General features: G+C 53.9%; 8 protein-coding genes across 8 annotated transcripts; 4 read left to right on the plus strand and 4 right to left on the minus strand.

Annotated features, from left to right (window-relative positions):
- Positions 1 to 345: 345 nt before the first annotated feature.
- Positions 346 to 2,415, plus strand: Z520_00884 (uncharacterized protein; the record flags this gene model as incomplete). Its single annotated transcript, XM_016771403.1, has 2 exons — positions 346 to 443; positions 498 to 2,415. The coding sequence occupies 2 exons, from the start codon at positions 346 to 348 to the stop codon at positions 2,413 to 2,415; spliced, it is 2,016 nt and encodes a 671-aa protein (XP_016638313.1).
- Positions 2,416 to 2,433: 18 nt separating this feature from the next.
- Positions 2,434 to 3,503, minus strand: Z520_00885 (uncharacterized protein; the record flags this gene model as incomplete). Its single annotated transcript, XM_016771404.1, has 3 exons — positions 2,434 to 2,449; positions 2,497 to 2,941; positions 2,990 to 3,503. The coding sequence occupies 3 exons, from the start codon at positions 3,501 to 3,503 to the stop codon at positions 2,434 to 2,436; spliced, it is 975 nt and encodes a 324-aa protein (XP_016638314.1).
- A 1,603-nt stretch (positions 3,504 to 5,106) lies between these two features.
- Z520_00886 (uncharacterized protein) lies at positions 5,107 to 6,569 on the plus strand (the record flags this gene model as incomplete). The annotated part of the gene is made up of 5 exons (XM_016771405.1): positions 5,107 to 5,285; positions 5,344 to 5,422; positions 5,469 to 5,910; positions 5,962 to 6,412; positions 6,464 to 6,569. The coding sequence occupies 5 exons, from the start codon at positions 5,107 to 5,109 to the stop codon at positions 6,567 to 6,569; spliced, it is 1,257 nt and encodes a 418-aa protein (XP_016638315.1).
- Positions 6,570 to 6,895: 326 nt separating this feature from the next.
- Z520_00887 (uncharacterized protein) lies at positions 6,896 to 8,587 on the minus strand (the record flags this gene model as incomplete). The annotated part of the gene is made up of 1 exon (XM_016771406.1): positions 6,896 to 8,587. The coding sequence occupies one exon, from the start codon at positions 8,585 to 8,587 to the stop codon at positions 6,896 to 6,898; it is 1,692 nt and encodes a 563-aa protein (XP_016638316.1).
- A 1,156-nt stretch (positions 8,588 to 9,743) lies between these two features.
- On the minus strand, positions 9,744 to 11,634 carry Z520_00888 (uncharacterized protein; the record flags this gene model as incomplete). Its single annotated transcript, XM_016771407.1, has 5 exons — positions 9,744 to 9,986; positions 10,055 to 11,261; positions 11,318 to 11,388; positions 11,442 to 11,509; positions 11,574 to 11,634. The coding sequence occupies 5 exons, from the start codon at positions 11,632 to 11,634 to the stop codon at positions 9,744 to 9,746; spliced, it is 1,650 nt and encodes a 549-aa protein (XP_016638317.1).
- Positions 11,635 to 12,169: 535 nt separating this feature from the next.
- On the plus strand, positions 12,170 to 13,905 carry Z520_00889 (uncharacterized protein; the record flags this gene model as incomplete). The annotated part of the gene is made up of 3 exons (XM_016771408.1): positions 12,170 to 12,257; positions 12,317 to 12,978; positions 13,033 to 13,905. 3 exons carry the CDS (start codon positions 12,170 to 12,172, stop codon positions 13,903 to 13,905), a joined length of 1,623 nt encoding a protein of 540 aa, XP_016638318.1.
- A 957-nt stretch (positions 13,906 to 14,862) lies between these two features.
- Positions 14,863 to 16,806, plus strand: Z520_00890 (uncharacterized protein; the record flags this gene model as incomplete). The annotated part of the gene is made up of 5 exons (XM_016771409.1): positions 14,863 to 14,993; positions 15,076 to 15,439; positions 15,494 to 15,945; positions 16,000 to 16,447; positions 16,513 to 16,806. 5 exons carry the CDS (start codon positions 14,863 to 14,865, stop codon positions 16,804 to 16,806), a joined length of 1,689 nt encoding a protein of 562 aa, XP_016638319.1.
- A 192-nt stretch (positions 16,807 to 16,998) lies between these two features.
- On the minus strand, positions 16,999 to 19,323 carry Z520_00891 (uncharacterized protein; the record flags this gene model as incomplete). The annotated part of the gene is made up of 1 exon (XM_016771410.1): positions 16,999 to 19,323. The coding sequence occupies one exon, from the start codon at positions 19,321 to 19,323 to the stop codon at positions 16,999 to 17,001; it is 2,325 nt and encodes a 774-aa protein (XP_016638320.1).
- Between the last annotated feature and the right edge of the window lie 67 nt (positions 19,324 to 19,390).

Here is a 19,390-nt window from a genome sequence, read left to right on the forward strand (position 1 = left end):
TTTTCATCAATGGGTATGGAGATCGAACACACATAGACCGACCGGGTTTGAGATCGAAGCGGTCGCAAACAAACCCCCCAGCCTCATCCGTCGCTGCGATAGCGCAAGATTTGTGCAACGACTCGCTGGTCTTTTTGTCGCCTTCGATTGATGAGGCTGCTCTCCCCTCTACAGTATAAAAGACCCAGCATTCGGTGCCACCCTGTTTCCTGCCTTCTCCGATCAAAGCAATTGCTGCTTGCATGCCTCGAGGCAGGCCGCGAAATGTGGTGCAGCCCTGCAGCCACTGTGGGAAGCAGTTCCAGCGGCGCGAGCATCTGGTGCGACATGAGCGCACGCGTATGAATGCCGTGGTCCGAGAACAAGGACAATACTGACGATGGGTACATAGATACGCGTGAGAGACCCTTCGCTTGCGAATGTGGCCAGGCGTTCACCAGAAAGTGAGCCAGCTTCTGATCCCGTCATTGAAGACACGCTCATAATTCTCTTCCCAGGGACCTGCTCTCGCGTCATCTCAGATTATCGCATTCTCAACTCAGTGATGTACTGTCAGGCAGGGACGAGGAAGACCATCCCGAACCGAGCAGGCTGCACACGGATGAGACGACGGGCGACGACCCGGACCTCCTTTTCGATCCCCAGCTCTTCATGCAAGACATATTACCACCAAACCTGTTTGACTTGGACGCTAATTTCCCTCTCCCCTCCGCCCAAACGCGTCCTCCATCACCTGGATCAAACGACTTTCCCCGGTTCAGCTCCCGTCTACCAGACTTAGACCGCGCAGAACGCGAACGGAACACGGACGAGGATCATAGCGGAGCTTTCTCGGATTATACGACTATCACACCATGGTCTTTCTCCGAATCCGCCTACGAGGGTTTCTGTCTCGAAGTCGAGTCCTACTCGGCAGTGCTTCCACATGACTGGCACGTACCGTCACGAAATGCCTTGAGCCGCAATCTGGAATCATACTTCCGCTGTGCTCAAGAAAACCTTCCTTTCCTTCACTCCGCGACCTTCTCCGTTGCAAAGACGGACGTCGAATTGCTGCTCGCTGCAGCCGCTATGGGAGCCTTGAACCGGTTTGAGACATCCTGTTCCTACTGCTTATATAATATGGCGAAAGCGATACTTTTGGAGAATCTACGTCGGCAGGACTTGGAATTGTCCACTCTCATGCTACCAGGACAAGATCATGCCACTCTTCAACGGAGGAATGGACTTGGGAAGATCCAATCGCTCATCCTTCTCGTTGCTTATGCGTCATGGGCGGGAAAGGACATCCTACCAGACGCAATTTCCCTGGGAGGACGATTGAGCGTGCTGGTGAGACAGCATGGGCTCTCGGAAATGCATGACTCGACGCACGTTGACGGTGAGCTGATGGATGTCGCTGAGAGAAAAGGGGCCTGGTGTGAGTGGGTGACTGCTGAGGAGCGCAGGAGGACCTTGCTCTCGGCGTATGTGCTTCTCAGCCTGCACAGTATCGCCTACGACATCCCGCCGCAGCTCTTGAACCGTGACATGGGCGTCTTGCTCCCCAGCTGCGTGGAGCCATGGAAGGCCACCAATCCGACACAGTGGCACCGGAGCAATGTTTATCCTCAATGTCTGTTTCAACAAGCGTTCCGCTCGCTTTTTGATGGTAATGTATCTCCGGTTTCTTCGTTTGCCAACTATGTCCTCATTCACAGTTTGCTTCAAGAAATAAGCATCTGGAATGGTGATGTGACTGTTGGACGTCTCGCTAAGCCAGAGACGGCGAACGCCTTTGAGACGGCCCTGCGGACGTGGCAATCATCCTGGGAGCTCACCCACGAGTCCACCCTTGATCCTCTATCAGAGAAAGGACCGCTAGGGCTCAACGCAACTGCCCTGCTTCGGCTGGCCTATATTCGATTAAGCTCCAACCTGGCCCCGTGCCGGGCGCTTTTGACCAGAGATATCAGCAATCTTGTGGTTCAAAGAACCTGGATGAAGAGCCCATCAGCTCAGGTGGATCGAGCCGTTCTTCACGCCGCGCACGCTTTGAGTATTCCAGTGCGTTTGGGCATTGAACTGGTGACCCATACCCGGTTACCATTTCGAGGCATCGAAAATTCGCTGAGCAGCCTCGAATGCGCCTTACTGTTGAGGGACTGGCTTGTCATGGTTGCGACAATTACCAGGTCCTGCGGTCCAGACGCATTGCGCAAGACGGAGCGCAAGCTTCTGGACATCGTCAGTGGAATCATCAAAGAGACATCTCTGGCAGACACGCTGGACGTTCAGGAGGACGACTCATCGCGCTACCAGCGCATGGCAACGACAATATTAAGGCTATGGGCTCAAATATTCCAAGGTGTCCATGTGCTTGAGATTGACAGGTTCATTGGCTCTGGCCTTCGACTTCTGGCAGACGCTGCTTAGTTCAGGGTTATGCACACTTTACCAGTATGTTGACCTGACTCCACATACTGCAAAGCCGCAACGATGTCGTCCCGGTTGAACGCGAAGGTTCTGTCCACTGGCACAGGCAGATTGCGGCTACCAATGAATCGCACGGCCTCCTCGAGTTGCTGTTTGGATCCGGCTAGAATGCCCTGGAGCCGGAGGCCCTTTGATAGTGCTAATGAAACCACATCAGGCACCTGGCCCTGTGGCACGCCTGTGAGAAAGCCAACCAAATATATGCTGCCACCCATTGCCGCGCACTCGATGCTCTGTCGAATTGTTCCAATCCCGCCATTCTCGATGATATGGTCGGCTCCGTCGCCATTGGTGATGCGCTGCACTTCGGCAGCCCAGTTCGGATGAGTCTTGTAGTTGATCGTGTGGTCGGGCCTGTATTTGGCTTTCACGGCTGCCAGCTTCTCATCACTGGACGACGTGATGATCGTGGTTGCACCCGCGGCTCGTGCAAAGATGAGAGCGGTTAATGCTACCCCACCAGTTCCTGCGACTATCAGCGTCTTGATCTCGGCAACAACCCCCTTCATCATACCTTGAATGAGTACAGTTTGGCCCGGTTTCAGGGGTGAGGAGCCATAAAAACAATTCCACATTGTTGAAGCCGTCGCCACCATGGCAGACCATTCAGTCAAGGTGTGGGAGGACTTGGGTAGCTTGATGACCTGATGCACTGGTAGGACGATATATTCTCGCAGTACGCCGTCTTGGGTACTTCCAAGGGTGTGGTCCTGGTCTTTGACTGTGCCGTACAAGGTTGAAGAGCTAATGGCCGCAACCACGGCGTCGCCCACCGAGAGGTTGTCAACCTGCTTGCTGACCTGAAGAACCTCGCCCGCCATGTCGGTGCACGGCACGACGTTGTCTTTGACCGCCAGTGGATATATTCCACGCGAGATGGCAATGTCGCGGTAGTTGATGGCAACACTGTGAACCTTGATGAGGACTTCATAGTCGCCGATGGCCGTGAGAGGCTCTTTGAATGCTTGGAGTCCGTCGAGACCTTTGCCTAGGGTGAGCCGAAAGACTGTCTGCTCTTGGGGGAACATGACGGAGACAACGGGTAATGGGGGATGTCACTGGTGTTGCGATTGAAAGGGATATATCTTCGGATGGTCGCAAGGACTTGGAACTGACTCTCGGATCCATCACCACCTACCATGTAGTTTATATAACCTCTCTCTTGCAGATGCTCGTCGATTGACCCTCAGCACCCGTTTGAGCTTGAGGCAAAGTCATGTAGGAGCAGTTGTTGTCAATTTGTCATCTTAATATATTTGACTCGACGAGCATGGGTTTCTTCGTTCTGGTCCTTGGGGTAGAAAAGGCGTACATGAGGGTACGGCATGGTGAGAACAAAAGGTCACCACATCCTAGAGCAAGAAAGGCACCTTGATCTGGACTGTCGCAAATACATCGCGGTCTGGTTGGTTGAATTTCCACCCCCGAGAGCAGAGTTTCCACTCCACAATTTCTACCCCAACACGCGTCTCTGGGCTCTGGTTTCTGGTCTGTGGATGCAGTGTTGCAGAATGTCCAAGTATCGCCGATCGGGAACGTCGGATGCTGATCTGCGCCGAATGTTCTACCTTGATGCCCAGTTGAGGATTTGAGACTTGTACCTGGAGCCAACAAAAGACTGGCGTCTTCTGTGTATAGCCTCGAAGGGTTGACCGGGGTCTCCTTGTTCGACCTTCCACATTCATCATTTCATCCACATGAGCCTCGACGAATCTCAGCAATGCCGACGCCATGAGGGACTCCAGTATGATGTAATGAATGTTTGAAGCCGGTGAATGCAATCCTGCTTCATGGTAACAAAGCTGCGCATACCCAGAGTTTAGAGCACCCAACACCGCTGCCATTTGCCTACCTTTCTCTGACCTTTTTGTGACTGTCTGCCTCATCACTTTTGCGTAGGCACGGATATGTGCATTGATGCATACTAGGTAGTAGTAGTACAATAGGTACAGCCATATCGGCAGGGCACAGGGGGCGGCGGTGTCAAAGCTTGTTTCGGCTCAAGAAATGACGAAAATTATGACGATGCCCTGATCGACAGTGTGATCGACGTCTTGATCAACGCCCCGCAAGTCGGGTTGGGCTTCTCAGGATGGAACAAGTGGCACCGTCTATCGCACAATCGGATGGGCATGTCGCAGCAAGTATACATCCGAGAACAGGGACGGCACGACGGGCGCCAATGGAATGTAGAGCCGCCGGGGAGTGAGGCTGTACAAGGGCGATACTGCGACCCTCTTGAAACACGGCAAACCAACAGCTGCCCGAGTTCACCTTGACCTTCAGCTGTTGACCTGAATGGCTCAATGACCCTCGCTCGCCTCGAGGAAGACATTCACAAACCACAAACCACAACGAAGGAACTTGGCCGTTTGAGCCCATGGTTGATGTTTGCTGGCTGCTGGCTGCTGGGATGTCGCTGCACCAAATGAGCGACTTCCCTGTTTGACGGCCTCTGTCACAACAACGCGCGTCATCCTTTACAGCGTCAACTCACTGACTACAAGTACTTCAACTCACCTCACTTCACTTCACTTCATTTCTTCTCTGTTTTCTCCTCTAGACATTCATCTCTCCCGCGTATCCTCAACACTGTTCACTCTCTAACTACTTGATTACACTCCGCCCAACATGGCTTCCCTCGTCCGCATCCCCATTCGACGCAACCCTCACTACAAACGCAACGGTCTCAAGTCCTACGTCTACCTGCTCAACAAGTACCGCTTCAATCCCACCATCCAGGGTCCTTACTTTGCCGCCAAAGGTAACAAACTGGTCAAGCAGAACGACGACGGCTCCCAGGGTGAAGTGTATGGACGGCGTCTGGCATCTGTGATGAACAAGGCCGTATGCTGACCATTCTGCCAGTACTGCAAGCGATCAACAGAATGATTCCCTCTACACAGTTCCAGTCAAGATTGGCACCCCGGCTCAGACCTTGAACTTGGTGAGTGTCTCCACAACTTCCAAGTTCGTTACTAACCACCACCAAGGACTTCGACTCAGGATCCTCTGACCTCTGGTGCTGGTCAACCGAATTGCCACAGAGCACCCTCTCTGCTGGCAAGGGTCATACCATCTTCGATCCTTCCAAGTCATCAACATTCCAGACCTCTCAAGGCTCCACCTGGCAGATTCAGTATGGCGATCAATCATCCGCATCTGGCACCGTCGGGACCGACAACATCGAGATTGGTAATATCACCGTCAAGAACCAGGCCATTGAGCTCGCCAACAAACTGTCGTCTCAGTTCACCGAGGATACCTCCTCCGATGGCCTTCTGGGTCTTGCCTGGGGCTCGATCAACACCGTTAAGCCGGAACCGGTTCAGACACCTGTTGCAAACATGATTGCCCAAGACGATATCCCTCAGACTGCGGAGTTGTTTACCGTCTATCTGGGGTCTATCAAGGACGCGAATGAGGAGTCTTTCTGTAATTATTGGTCGTGGTCCTAGGTTTTTCAATTCTCTGACGTGAATACAGACACTTTCGGCCAGATTGATCAATCTGTCGTCCCTTCGGGTTCTAGCATCGCCTACACGCCAGTCGACAACTCTCAGGGCTTCTGGTCGTTCGCCTCGACCTCTGCGCAAGTCAATGGCCAGACTATTCAACTCTCCGGGAACACGGCGATTGCCGACACCGGCACTACCCTTCTCCTCACGTCCGACCAGGTCTGTGAGGCAATCTACAGTGCCATTCCTGGCGCCAAACAGGACAGCACTCAGCAGGGTTGGGTATTCCCTGCAAACACTGCTGAAAGTGATCTTCCCACTGTCACATTCATGGTCGGCGATACTCCAATCACCATTGAGAAACAGCACCTCGCCTTTGCTGGTGGCGCTGATGGCAGCACCGTGTACGGCAGTATCCAGTCTCGCGGCGACCAGAACTTTGACATCTTCGGAGACGCCTTCTTGCAGAATGTCTATGCGTGAGTCAAGGGTTCATTTCCACCAACTCGTTTCAAGCTGACCGTCAGTAGTGTCTTTGATGTCGGTAACACGAGATTTGGCGTGGTACAACGTGCTGCACCAACATCGACCTCAACCACGAATGGGGGGTCTACCCAGTCCCAGGCAGCATTGTGAGCGGATGTTCTCGTTGCCCCTCGCTGAGAGTGCTCGTCGCGAGCGGTAGCGTATATCCATCGAGTGCGGTGCATGAAACAAACCGGTAGGCAGTATCGTTCATTGAGAACCACTGCCATATGAGCAAACGAATGAGAAGGAACTGGCTTTTATTCAGTAGATCCTATGTAATATTATGCAACGAAGCGACTCAACGAGTTTCCATGCCCTTAGACTACTCTAGCAAAAGGATGAAATGATTCTTCTGAAGGATTGCCCAAACTCCCCCCTGACTCCTTGAGGCGGGTGTGTGGGGGACAATAATCTCCCAACCCACCGCCTCAATCTCACAGTTTCAAGTCCTGTACAGCATCAAAGACCTCTCGCCCTTGAAACCAAGTCTGCCGCACCCTTGCCGCCAACAACCCAGCGGGATCCCAGTCCGTGTCGAGCAGGATAAAATCGGCACTCATCCCCTTCTTCAAACTACCCATCCACGTCTCCGCGTGCCGCGAATACGCCCCGCCCGCCGTGGCGGCCTTTACGGCTGCCGCCAGAGACACCGCGAACTGCGGATTCGTTCTCTCCGCTGATTCCGGCTCGATCGCCGAGCGTCTCGTGGTGGCGGTGTACAGATTCGGCAGCGGGAGATGCGCAGCAGTCGGGGCGTCGGTGCCAAAGGCCACGGGGGCGCCGTTTTCGAGGAATTCGCGGTACGCAAAGGCGCGGCCACAGCGGTGCGTGCCTATTAGTGACGGCCAGGCTTTGAACAAGGCGGGATCGGAGTGGACGGGCTGCACGGACGCGGTGATCCCCAGCTCGCCTAGTCTCTTTGCGTCGCGCTCGGACGCGAGTTCTAGATGTTCGATGCGGTGGCGGCGCGACGAGATCGGCTGTTCAAGGGCTGCGAAGGCGTCGATGGTCTGCGTGATGGCTCTGTCGCCGATGGCGTGCACGGCAATCTGCAGACCGGCGGCGTCGGCCTGCCGAATCACCCTCGCCATTTTGTCAGCTGGCCAGATGGGTTCGACGGGATCATTCGGTTTGGTATTGTACGGCCGGCTCAACGCCGCAGTGCAGCTGTCGACAACACCGTCGGCGATCAGCTTGATCCCGACGACGCAGAATGATGGGGATGTCGACGGGTGGAATTTTCGGTGCATCGAGATGGCCCGGTCGAGTGCGCTCTGGATTTCCTCATCTGAGTCGCTGTAGGGTATGAGCCAGTGCGCGGCGACGTGGAGTGGTAATCCACCGTTGTTGTTTTGGGGACTATTTGCACGGTTGCGGTACGTCTCCAAGGCAGTCCACAAATCCTCTTCCATGGCCATATCTATTACACCTGTATATCCCGCCTGCGCATAAGCAGACACCGCCTGGTGCAGGGCCGCCTGCTTGTGATCGCCTGTGAGTGTCTTGGCCAGGAACGGCCACACAAGCAACAGCAGACACCCTTCGTCCAGGAGTCCCGATGGCCGCCCTTGCGCGTCGCGATGGATCGTCCCCCCGGGAGGATCCTTCACTGTTGGGGAATTGACGCCCAGCTCCGCCAGCGCCGCCGAGCTGCACCACACGGAATGCAGGTCCAGAGCCTCGACGTAGATGGGCCGCCCATCGGGGTCGAGGTCGTCCAGCATGCTCGCCAGCGCTTCTCTACCGGTCGAGGCCTGGATCCAGCCCTTGCACAGGATCCGGGGAGTGGCATCGGCAGGGTGCGAGCGGGCAAACACCCGGATCTTGTCCCGGATCTGCGCGAGTGTCTTGCACACCTGCACGTCCACTTTCCCCAGCGACAACCCGAAGTGCAGAAGGTGCACGTGTCCGTCGATGAAGCCCGGCGCCACCACGCGGTCGCCGGCGTCGATGACCTCTGCGATCCCGTTTCCGGGGTCCATCGCTTCAGCGAGCGTCGACGACCCTTCCTCCGGACCGACGTATTCGATCACCCCGTCCTGAAAGACCAGACATCCCGGGACGAGATCCTCGCAGTCGTCGGTGCTCGTGAAGAGACGGGCGTTTCGAACGATCGTTGGAGCCATTCCTTTTTCTTTCTTTCTCCTTTTTCTTCTTATTTTTCTTTTTTTTGGAGATACTTTTCCAGTCCCTGGCGGAGAGTTGTGTTTGGTCGTGAACGTTCAAAAATGAAGAGATCTAAGATCTAATTGTAATTATGTACTCACGGAACCCGAACACGGCCCAGAACTAGCCCTATCCTCGTCGGATCTTCTCAGCAGCAAGAACGACCCTTTTTTTCCCCTCCATGTTATTCCCTCCCCGGGGTTTTGTAATCGTCTTGGGGGCTCCCGCGGGCCCCCGAAACACCTATTGACTGCCAACGTGGCAACGGGCTGAGATCCAGCCAGGAAGCATGAAGCATGCTCGGCTCGAGTCACTATTCTCGGGTCTGGAAGTTGCCATTGGTGACGACACAAAACACAAACGATGAGTTTGTGTGTTGCATGGGCGGAGAAATGAGAGTACAGCACGGACAGCTTCCATGAAAGTCTCAAGAGTCTCAGATTCAGCTGCGGCTTCTTCCCCCTAAAGTCTGAGCGCGCAAAGTGCCGCCATTGGCTCTGACAAGTTGTCCAGGGTTCATCGGGACATATTGCTACCGATTGTATTGGCATTTGACTTTCCCTATAATTACTTTTCCGTAAAGATTGATCCTGGAAAGTCTTTTACGCGCAGCGAGATAAGGTAGTTAGGAGTCTAGTTTGCGCATCGGGCTCCCAAGCCTGGAAGGGAGGATTTCGTCGCTCAGAGGCCCAGCTCGGTCTATCTGCGTCGCGACCTCGCTTCGTTTCGTTTCGTTTCGAAGCCGGGGATAGATTTGGGCTGTCTGTGTATGGAGCCACGGACAGAGATGCGAGGGCAAGGGCCAAGGCGAGAGCCAAGGGGGGCTGGGGAGGCGTTCAAGTCTCTCGAGTCGTCACCATCTGAGCAAGTATGTATTCCTAGGTATATACATGGAAGCGAACTTTAACTGATAAGGAAAAAAGTGCGCTCTGAGCAATTATTCGATGAGAAATTAGAAAAACTGAGTTTAGGACTCGAGAGCGTCGTCGCCGAAAATACTCAAACTTTTTATTCTTGGACACCGCCACATGGAGACAGACAGAGAGATCAACTATTGTGCCCTTTCCAGGCATAGTATAGACAAGATACCTCCGCTCCACGCCTCAAAGGACGAACCTAAGCCTCTTCCAAGGGGTTGCCGGCGTAAAGACGGTATTTACCCGCCGAACGCGTTCGGAAGCGCTTGCCGAAGCGGATGAAGACGATGTTCCCCAACAGTATGGCAACGAAGATGACGGCGGCGGTGATGAAGACATTCCCAAGCCCAACCGCCGTGATCCACGGCGTCAATGCAAAGACTAGGATGGTGGGGAACAGGTTCTTGACGAAAGTGACTGCCACGAGAGAGTCGGAGATGATCTGTACGTGGGCCAGGTCAGTGATACTGCTCAAGTTTAAAGGATTCGGATGCTTTTTGGGCCACTCACATCCGTGTATGCATCCGTCAAGTATGTCAGGGAGAGACTCATCGCCGGGGTCATCCCAAACGAGTTTACCCCAAGCCCGACGGCAATGAACGGCCATGGTAGACCTCTCTCGAGGCCAATCCCAAACATCAACAAGCCCGCGGCGACAAACGGTGTAAACGCCAAAATCAGCCACAGCCGCATCTCGGGCTCGTAGATCCCACCATTGCTCCTAGCCATCCGCAGGATCATCCAGTCGCTGAGCGGTCCGCATATGACGGCGGCAACCAATGTGCCGATGAAGGCGGGCAACCCCAACAGTCCAATTTGTTGGGGCCCGAAATTGTATGGCGGCAGCGTCATGTAGACGGAATACACCGTGATGGGCATGATTCCTGCAGCCGTCATGGCGCCGTTCAGAAGTGACATGTACAGCACAGCGGGGATGTGCCAGAGAATGAGGAAAGGCTGGTAGCTGTGTCTGACGAAGGATCGAATGGACTTGGGTGAGGAAGACCAGAGAGCCAGCTTTTTCCAGTACGGCTTGATGGGGATTGTAGGATCAATCTCGACTCTGGTAAGTTGAGGCTCTTGGTGAGTTAACTCAACACTATTGGCACCGGCGTCCTTTGAGGGTGATGACTTCTCATCCACGGTCTTCTCGACTGGGCCCGTGAAATGATCCTGGGAAGGGCGATTGGTAGTGGGAATACCGTTGATGGTCTGCCCCTCGTATTTTGTCTCCTCGTAGAGGAAGAACATCAGGATCACAAACGCCCCGATCAAAATGGCGGTCCACCACCAGACCCAACGCCAGCCTTGAGAGGAAGTGACATATCCAGCGGCGAGCGGAGCGAGTGTGGTTCCGACGGTCAGAGTCCAGATATAAATGCTGTTCATCAACCCACGCTGATGGACGAAGAAAACATCTGCGACGGTCATTTGTACCATGACTTCGCACAGGGCTCCCACAAAACATCCCCAGATATTGACCATCATGAGGTCCGTGACGTTTTGTACCCTAGCAGACCAGACAGATACTCCGCACTGTACAGCCAGGCTGAGGATGTACACAGGGCGCCTGCCATATTTCAGCGCGAATGGTAGGAGGAAGACGCCTCCTATGCAGAGGGATCCGCAGCCAGCAGCGTAACTGTCATTGAGAATGTTGTAGCTGAAGCCTAGCTCCAGATTCATCGACGCCCATGTGACCGTCACCATATTTATCCTGTGGACAGACGTGTAAGCGCCAACTTCGTAGTGTGGTCGGGGAGGAATACATACAAGGCGAAAACCAGGAGCACATAGAAATTCACAAGGATGAAGTTGAGGTGCTTTCTCCATGTCGGCCAGTTCTGTTTCAAGTCAGCCTCGCCCATTCAACCGACAGAAGTTGGAGATAACCTACCAGGGGATCATTTGGGTCGGCGGTGGGCTGGGGCTGTAGAATAATGTCGGCGTCCTTGCTATGAAGATCTGCACACGTGGTGAGTACTCGTAAGCCTGTGACATGCGACAAGAGATTAGGAAATCGTCTTACCTTCAATGCGAACTGTGCCCGGAGGCCAGGCCAAATCGATAGAGCGGCGAGTCAACGACATTGTCTCGAACGAGTATTGTAGGCCACAGCAGGGATAGACAGTCTTTGTCCCTTCCTCAACGGTGCTCGAGCATTTTTATATCTCTGGCCAGCGCTGGCCGAGCCCTTTCTCTGCCGCGGACACAGATAACGAAAGGTCATGTTGGTGATCGCAGTCTGCTGTCGACGAGCAAGGGTGTTTTCCTTCATGGTCTATCTGCGAAGCAAAGCTGAAGAAGGAAAGGTGCATTTGATGCTCGACGAATCCGTGAATTCGACTTTTTCCTAGTGCATGGCCTGCAAAGTCTGGTCCGCCACCAGTGATAACACCTGCGGAACGTGTTGCAACTGGTCAGATTGTCTGCTCATGCCCTTGTAAGCCGCGGCCTCTCGCTAATACCAGGTCGGCAAGGGTAGCCCGCTTCCAACAGTGGAGGCGGCATCCTCCGCATTGGATGTTGTCCGTCATAGCTAGCCGAAGTTGATCTCAAACAGCAGCTCCTTTCAAGTCTTCTGAGAACCCACCTCTTCCCATGAACACTGGACCCGGCTTGACCATGGGTGAGCCGTTAGAGGGGGTCAAGAACTATCGCAAGCCGCGGCGGAGGCCGGCACATCTGCGCACCAAGACTGGCTGTCTGACATGTGAGTTTGATGTTTTATCTTGTCAATCCATCAGAATGACCAGCTGATTGCTGGCAAAGGTCGCCAAAGAAAGAAAAAGTGTGACGAGAATCCTGTTGTCTGCCACAACTGCGTTAGAAGGAAGATCGACTGCATCTGGCCTGCGAAACCAGATTCGACGTCCAACGTGCCAAGCCCGAGTGCAGGTCTGAGTATCACCCCCGAGTCCGCTCACAGTGACCGTGATGGACTCCGAACTACTGGAGATGAAGACGAGAAGATATACCCCTACATATCACCCACCTCGGCGTCGCTCTCGCCCGTATCGGCCATCCGTGGCGTGGAGGGGGATGACGGCGACGACGACGACGAGCTTCCCCTGGTAGTGTCTCCTCAACTCACCACTTTCTCCTTAAACACAAGAATACACAGCCCTCCTCTATTCGACTACATGCGGAGGGTGTTTGTTCCGCAGCTTGTTCGACCTGCGACCGACGGCCAATACATCAAAGATTTTACGAGCGGGAGTCTTCAGGTTGCCAACCACATCCCGTTCTTCATGGAGGCTCTATTGGCCTGTTCTGCCGCTGAGATCAAAGAAAACGACCCTTTCCATCGTACGTTAGCTGAAACGCACTATATCAAAGCTATAGGAGGCATGCGAGCCTACCTCGCCCAGGACCAGTCTCCACTCGCAGAAATCATCGCTTTACGCACTGTTCTCGTTCTATGCATCTATGAGGTGAGTGTTTGTTCAATGCAATCTTCTATTTGAGATCACTAAACTACTTTACAGAGGACACGGCTGCACCACTCTGAAGGCGTGTCTACCCATCTGTATGGTGCCGCCGCACTACTCAAGTCATGCTGGAAGCGAATGGAGGTATCAAGGAGCATGCCAGCTGACTGGACCGCCACCAGCATTCTCACCCTGGAATCTTTTATGTTCCATGTGGCCACAAGCATCCCTTTTCAATACCCGTTTCCGACATCGTCAGCCCTCGTGGATGAAGCCTTTCTGAATGCCCAGCTTATGTTGGAACGTCTCTGGCTGGAAAACGCGGTGGACTATCCGCATTCTCCGGTCCTCGGCGCACCCCCGATGCTGTTTTCGTACGTGCGTCAGGTTGCGTTAATGTATTCACAATATCGCGCTCAAAGATTTGATGTGCGAGAATGTCATCGCTTGGACCACGATCTGAGACGGTGGAGTGATGAGAATATTCCCGACTCAGACACTGTCAATATAGTCGGTGCCGCCGATACCGCCGACACAAGTCTGTCCCTGTCTTTGCTCACTGATCCGCAGAATGCCAGCCAATCTTTCTTTGGTCCAAAACTCTATTCCCTCGCTGCGAGGCTCCTCCTGAAGTATATGATAGCACATTCCTCGGGACTGCGCGGCCAACATCTCTCACAACACCTCTCGAGCTTGCTTTCAGAGTTCATGCTTCTTGTTCGCTTCATTGAGCCGGCCGTGGATTACTTTGCAGAATACTATGCCTGGCCGTTCTACTGCTTGGGGGTCTGCATTAACGATGCACAAACCCAAGACCTGCTAATGAACAAGATCATGGCATTTTGGAAGATGACGAGGAATGGGACAATGCGACGCTTGGCGGATATCCTGACACAAGACTGGAACGCTCTGTCTAATGATACCGGCTGACCACCGACTCACAATTGAGGGTTTGGCCGAACACCACAATGCAAAATACTCGCATCGCATCTCCCTTGCTCGCCACACCAGTACATGCAGCAGGGAAGCAAGTGCAGAGGTCCCATTGCCACGTCGCAGAACCCTGTCTCGGCATGATCTCATGGACAATTCGCATATCCTTGCTGAAGCAAACCCCGCAACGTGCCTCTTACCCCTTAGCTGGGGATGCCAAGCAATCTCTGTTGTCTGGGCATGGGGCGGAGCATTCCTCTGTCTGGAGAAACCAGCTGAACTTCGTCGGAACTTCGTCGTCTCTTTTGGGCAGCATTTCGACGCCGACGATGTTCGGGACAACTAAGCCCCTTTCCCATAAGGGCTTAAGCACTCTGAAGGCCATTTATCCCTTCAAGAAGCACATTTTCTTTCGTTTGTGCGGTGTGCGGATTGCTGGAGCAAGCTGTGGGGGTTGCCAGTCTTGTCCTGGTCTTGGAACGACATCCAAGAACGAATCCAAGACTCGATCGGTCAATGACAAGCCTGATGCCACGACGACAAGTCCCAGTTCAAGACTCATGTCATGCCTTCAATGTTACAGTGGCTTTTGATGGGTTACAATCGATGATGAATATTGTTACTCAGGGACGCACTCTTTTGTCTTGGGTTCCAACCTGGTCAATGGAGATGAGACCCATCCACCCTCTAGATACACCAGTGCCAATCCGCACCAGGTAGCGCATCTAGATGAGGCAAGACGAGACATTTCGCCCGGCCGTTGGTGCTGTCTGTGAAATCTCCGCAAATCCGCGATGTGCCACATTTGCGAATCTTGTGTCTTTCTGGCTTGATGGTCCGGGCCACGAATGCATATAAGTCATACGCGCTTTCCCCGGCATTCAGCAGCGACCCTTGATATCTGTGTGTTCGTACATTTGGAGCGTCTTCTCGCGACAATCGGAGTGAATGACCATGTCTGATCCCAAAGAAGTCCACGAGGGGGCTGAACGTTCCCGCTCCATCACCCTGAAAACAACCGACGATGTCAACCATGTTGAGGCGCCCGTGACATGGAAAGCGTACTTGATGTGCGCCTTTGCTTCGTAAGTTCCTCGAGCAGCGTTGCCATATGGTAGCGACGTTCTGAAACCTTCTCTATACGTCGCAGTGCTGACGGACAATTAGGTTCGGTGGAATCTTCTTTGGTTATGACTCGGGCTACATCAACGGAGTACTTGGAGCAGACATCTTCATCCGGGCAGTCGAAGGCCCAACTGCGGATGCTCTTAGCTCCTCGCACCAATCGCTCGTTGTCTCGATACTGTCGGCTGGCACCTTCTTCGGAGCTCTCATTGGTGGAGACATGGCGGACTTCATCGGCCGTAAATGGACCGTCATCATGGGCTGCATGATCTATATGTTCGGTGTTGTGATCCAAATGATCACCGGAGAGGGAGATGCCCTAGGTGCCATAGTGGCTGGCCGTCTCATTGCTGGCATCGGGGTTGGATTCGAAAGCGCTATTGTGATCCTCTACATGAGTGAGATCGTAAGTACTTGTCTGAGAGTGTTTTCATTGATTACTGTGCTAATACTCAAACAGTGCCCTCGAAAAGTCCGCGGGGCCCTCGTAGCAGGCTACCAATTCTGCATTACCATTGGTATCATGCTTGCTTCTATCGTTGTGTACGCAACCGAAGACAGACGGGACACCGGCTCTTACAGGATCCCTATCGCCATTCAGTTCGCGTGGGCCATTATCCTGGCCGGTGGCCTCTTTACCCTTCCTGACTCGCCGCGCTATTTTGTGAAAAAGGGCCGACTCGAGGATGCCACTATCTCGCTATCGAAACTACGCGGGCAGCCACGCGACTCCGAGTATGTACAAATCGAGCTGGCTGAGATTGTTGCCAATGAGGAATACGAGCGGTCTGTCATTCCCTCGAGCGGATGGTTCTCCAGCTGGGCGAACTGCTTTAAGGGAGGTTTGCGAGTGCAGAAATCGAACCTGAGGAGAACCATTCTGGGCACGTCTCTGCAAATGATGCAACAATGGTATGACCCTGAGAGCCTCAGTCCATGGCTGGGATACTGACTGCCTGCTGGCAGGACTGGCGTGAACTTCATCTTCTACTACTCGACCCCTTTCCTGCAGAGCACAGGGGCGATCGACAACACCTTCCTCATCTCGCTCATCTTCACCTTGGTCAACGTATGCAGCACGCCGCTGTCGTTCTATACCGTTGAGAAATTCGGTCGTCGTCCGCTGTTGATCTGGGGTGCGCTGGGCATGTTGATATGCCAATTCCTCGTCGCCATTGTCGGTGTGACGGTTGGATTTAACCACACCCATCCCGACCCGGTTGATGCGGATCTCAGTCTTGCAGACAATGTGCCGGCGGTCAATGCCCAAATCGCCTTCATTGCCATCTTCATCTTCTTCTTTGCGTCCACATGGGGTCCTGGGGCATGGATCGTGATCGGAGAGATCTTTCCTCTGCCGGTTCGCTCCAGGGGCGTTGCGTTGTCGACGGCTTCAAATTGGTTGTGGAATACGGTAGGTGTTCGCCTCTGGAGTCTAAAAGCTGGTAGGGATATCCACAGCTGACAGGACACGGACAGATCATCGCTGTCATCACACCGTACATGGTCGGCGAAGACCACGACGACCTGAAATCCTCTGTCTTCTTCGTCTGGGGCGGCCTTTGTACGGCTGCGTTCGTCTACGCTTATTTCCTGGTGCCCGAGACAAAAGGCCTCACCCTCGAACAGGTCGACAGGATGATGGAAGAGTCCACACCACGCACATCGAGCAAGTGGAGGCCAACCACGACGTTTGCGCAAAGCAGAGCTAGGGATGGCGTGTTGGAGAAGGAGCTCGTTGACGATGTCACGCGACGCGGCTCAGCCTTCTAGGGAGGAGGTGCCGTGAGCGCCGTCGTTCAATGCTGGAAGATCGCACGGCAATAATGGGGCAACTGCAAGCTGACTACCTTGTTATAAGATGCATGTTGAGGCAAAAGGTGTGTTCATCACGAAGGTGTCGGTGTCTGTAGCTATTTGTGAAATGACAACTCGTTGATCAACCTGAATTGACATGATCACCGATCACCACTGAGCTTCGTCTGTGAGATCGAACGAAAACATCATCTGTGACGAGTCGCCCGTCATGCCGTCCATCCCAGTCGACATGTCGAACATGGACGAGAACACCAAGTCCATCCCCCCAAAGTCATTCATGGGCACATCCAAGAGGCTGCTTTCCTGCGCATTGGATGTATTGCTTACCAGCATCTGCTGCGCGTCGTCTGATGACTGCCGCTGTCTCGCCGCCGCGTCAAGGAGATTCTCGAACAGCTTCATGGCCCACCGCGCGGGATCCCAAGCTCGTCGAACGCCGTGCCAAACCACCTGGCACGTAGTGACGGCCATGCGGCCCATTTTCGCCCCGACCGGGTCCGTCGGTGACAAGACCTGTGAGTAGAAGACTGCTTCTGCCAGGAACAGTGCGTGGAAGGCCTCGTGCGGCAGGCGCGAAAAGGTTGATTTGGTCGCCATGGCGCATGCCAGGTCAAGAATCTGATGAGCGGCGTTCTCGCAGGCCGTATCTAGGCTTCTGACGCTGGGGTAATCTGGGCGGACAGAGCTCGCCGGTTGTAGGAAGTGGCGGCTGCTCAGGTTCGCGAGAATCAGATTGTGATTGTAAGAGAGCGCAAGACACGTCGGAAGTAGACCCGGCTTTGTTGTGCCACAGTTCTCTCCCCAAGCGACCTCTGGTGGCAGGTCGTTCCTCCACTGCTGGAGCTCGTGGCACAGTTGGTCATGGTTTGGGCCGTGTCCAGTACGCTTCGAGAGCACGATCCGTCGCAGGATGACGGCGAGCTTGGTGTTTTCGACGTGGAATAGGCCAAAAGAGCTGTCAAGAGGATAATGCACGCTGCCTTCTCCTGCTTCTTCTTCTCCTTCATCATCTCGCGCATCAGTGACAAAGTCCTCGGGACTTAACATCTCCACGTCCGCCACGTCGACGGTGTTCATGCGGAACTGACGCCCCGAAAAGGTGGCCGCTCCGGTGTCCCGTACGAACAAAACCCACCAGAGTCGCCTCAACAAGCTCTTGTCCTCTGGAGCGAGTTTTGTCTCTTTCATGGATCGATGGATCCCCAGGGACTCGGCGATGATGACGCCTGTTCCAATCCAGCTCGCCGAGTTCCAATAGTTGTTATGCACACTGCCCCAGAAGCTCAGGAGAATGACGCTCTGAAGCACCATGATCTTGTTCATGTGATAGCCCATGTCGAACAGGGCTTTTGCCTTTCTGTAGAATAACAGCCGCGCCTCCATCCTGTCCTTGTAGCCCGCGCGGAACAGAGCGTCCTCGTCTGCAAAAGTCACTGCCGCAAAACAAACCGAATGAAACAGGAGCCAGGGGATCTGCTGAGTTCTGTAAGGTTTGAGGAAGCTGCCGCGCGACGTAAAGATAGGATACAGAGGGTACACTCGGTCGAGGAATGTCTTGACCAAAAAATCAAGGACGTCAGGGTCAGGGAGGGTGAAACAGCCCCGTGCATGAAGGAACTTGATGTCTTCAGTCGGAATGTGGGCGGGATGCTGGCCTTCTCCCGAACACTGACGGTGGGCTGATGGTTCGGGATTTGCTGGAGAGAGATAATGCAGTTGCGGCTTCTTGCCTTCGCCTTGATTCTGAAGAACAAGGGACAGAGGAAACGATTCGTCGAGATGGGTAATGGAGAATCTGTTAGCCCTGTCGGCAAACCCTGGGGTCGTCCTGGTTTTGAGGAAGGGGTCAAAGGTCGAGGCCCACGAAATATCGGGATATGGCGAAAGTGTGGTGCACGAGTCTGCTGGCGACGAACAATCCAAAGACGTCGGCTGATTTTGAGGTTCACTGGCTTCTCCTGTACTGTCTTCCGTGACGTTTCCGGGCCCACCAACTGCAACAGAGTACATGGCTACGGCTTCGGCGACGCTCCTTCCCCCAACCAAGGGCGCCGATGGCAGCTCCGCCTGTCCTCTGTCTTCGTGTCTTGCGAGAACCTCGCTCGAAAACCTGGACCCATGGCTTGTTGGCTGTGGTGAGACAGGCTGTCGTCGGACCTCTTCAGTTGAGCCCGCTTTCAAGGCATTTGACGTGGTAGGTTGTTGAAATGTCTGCTGTACATCAGGGTCTGAAAGGTGAGGGCCATGAATTACTGGTTGCACCGGACTGGTGGTCTTCTTTCGTCTCTTATAAGTGCCCCTTTTCGACTCGAACAAGAGGCAATTGGTGTGCCCGCTCGCGACGCATCTGGAGCAAGGGGTGCCTTGATCCATGGCATCACATTTGACTCGCTTTTGTCGGCAGCCGTAACACGCTCTGGTCGCGCGAAACCGAGCCGCCACGAACTCGGGTCGAGCTTCGGACGTCGCCATTGAGTTTACTAGAGATTGTAACAATTTCTTGGCCTAGTTGTCGTGTACGAAAGCACTTGTGGTACAA

The sequence above is a fragment of the Fonsecaea multimorphosa genome (assembly GCF_000836435.1).
Source record: "Fonsecaea multimorphosa CBS 102226 unplaced genomic scaffold supercont1.1, whole genome shotgun sequence".
Lineage (NCBI taxonomy): Eukaryota > Fungi > Ascomycota > Eurotiomycetes > Chaetothyriales > Herpotrichiellaceae > Fonsecaea > Fonsecaea multimorphosa.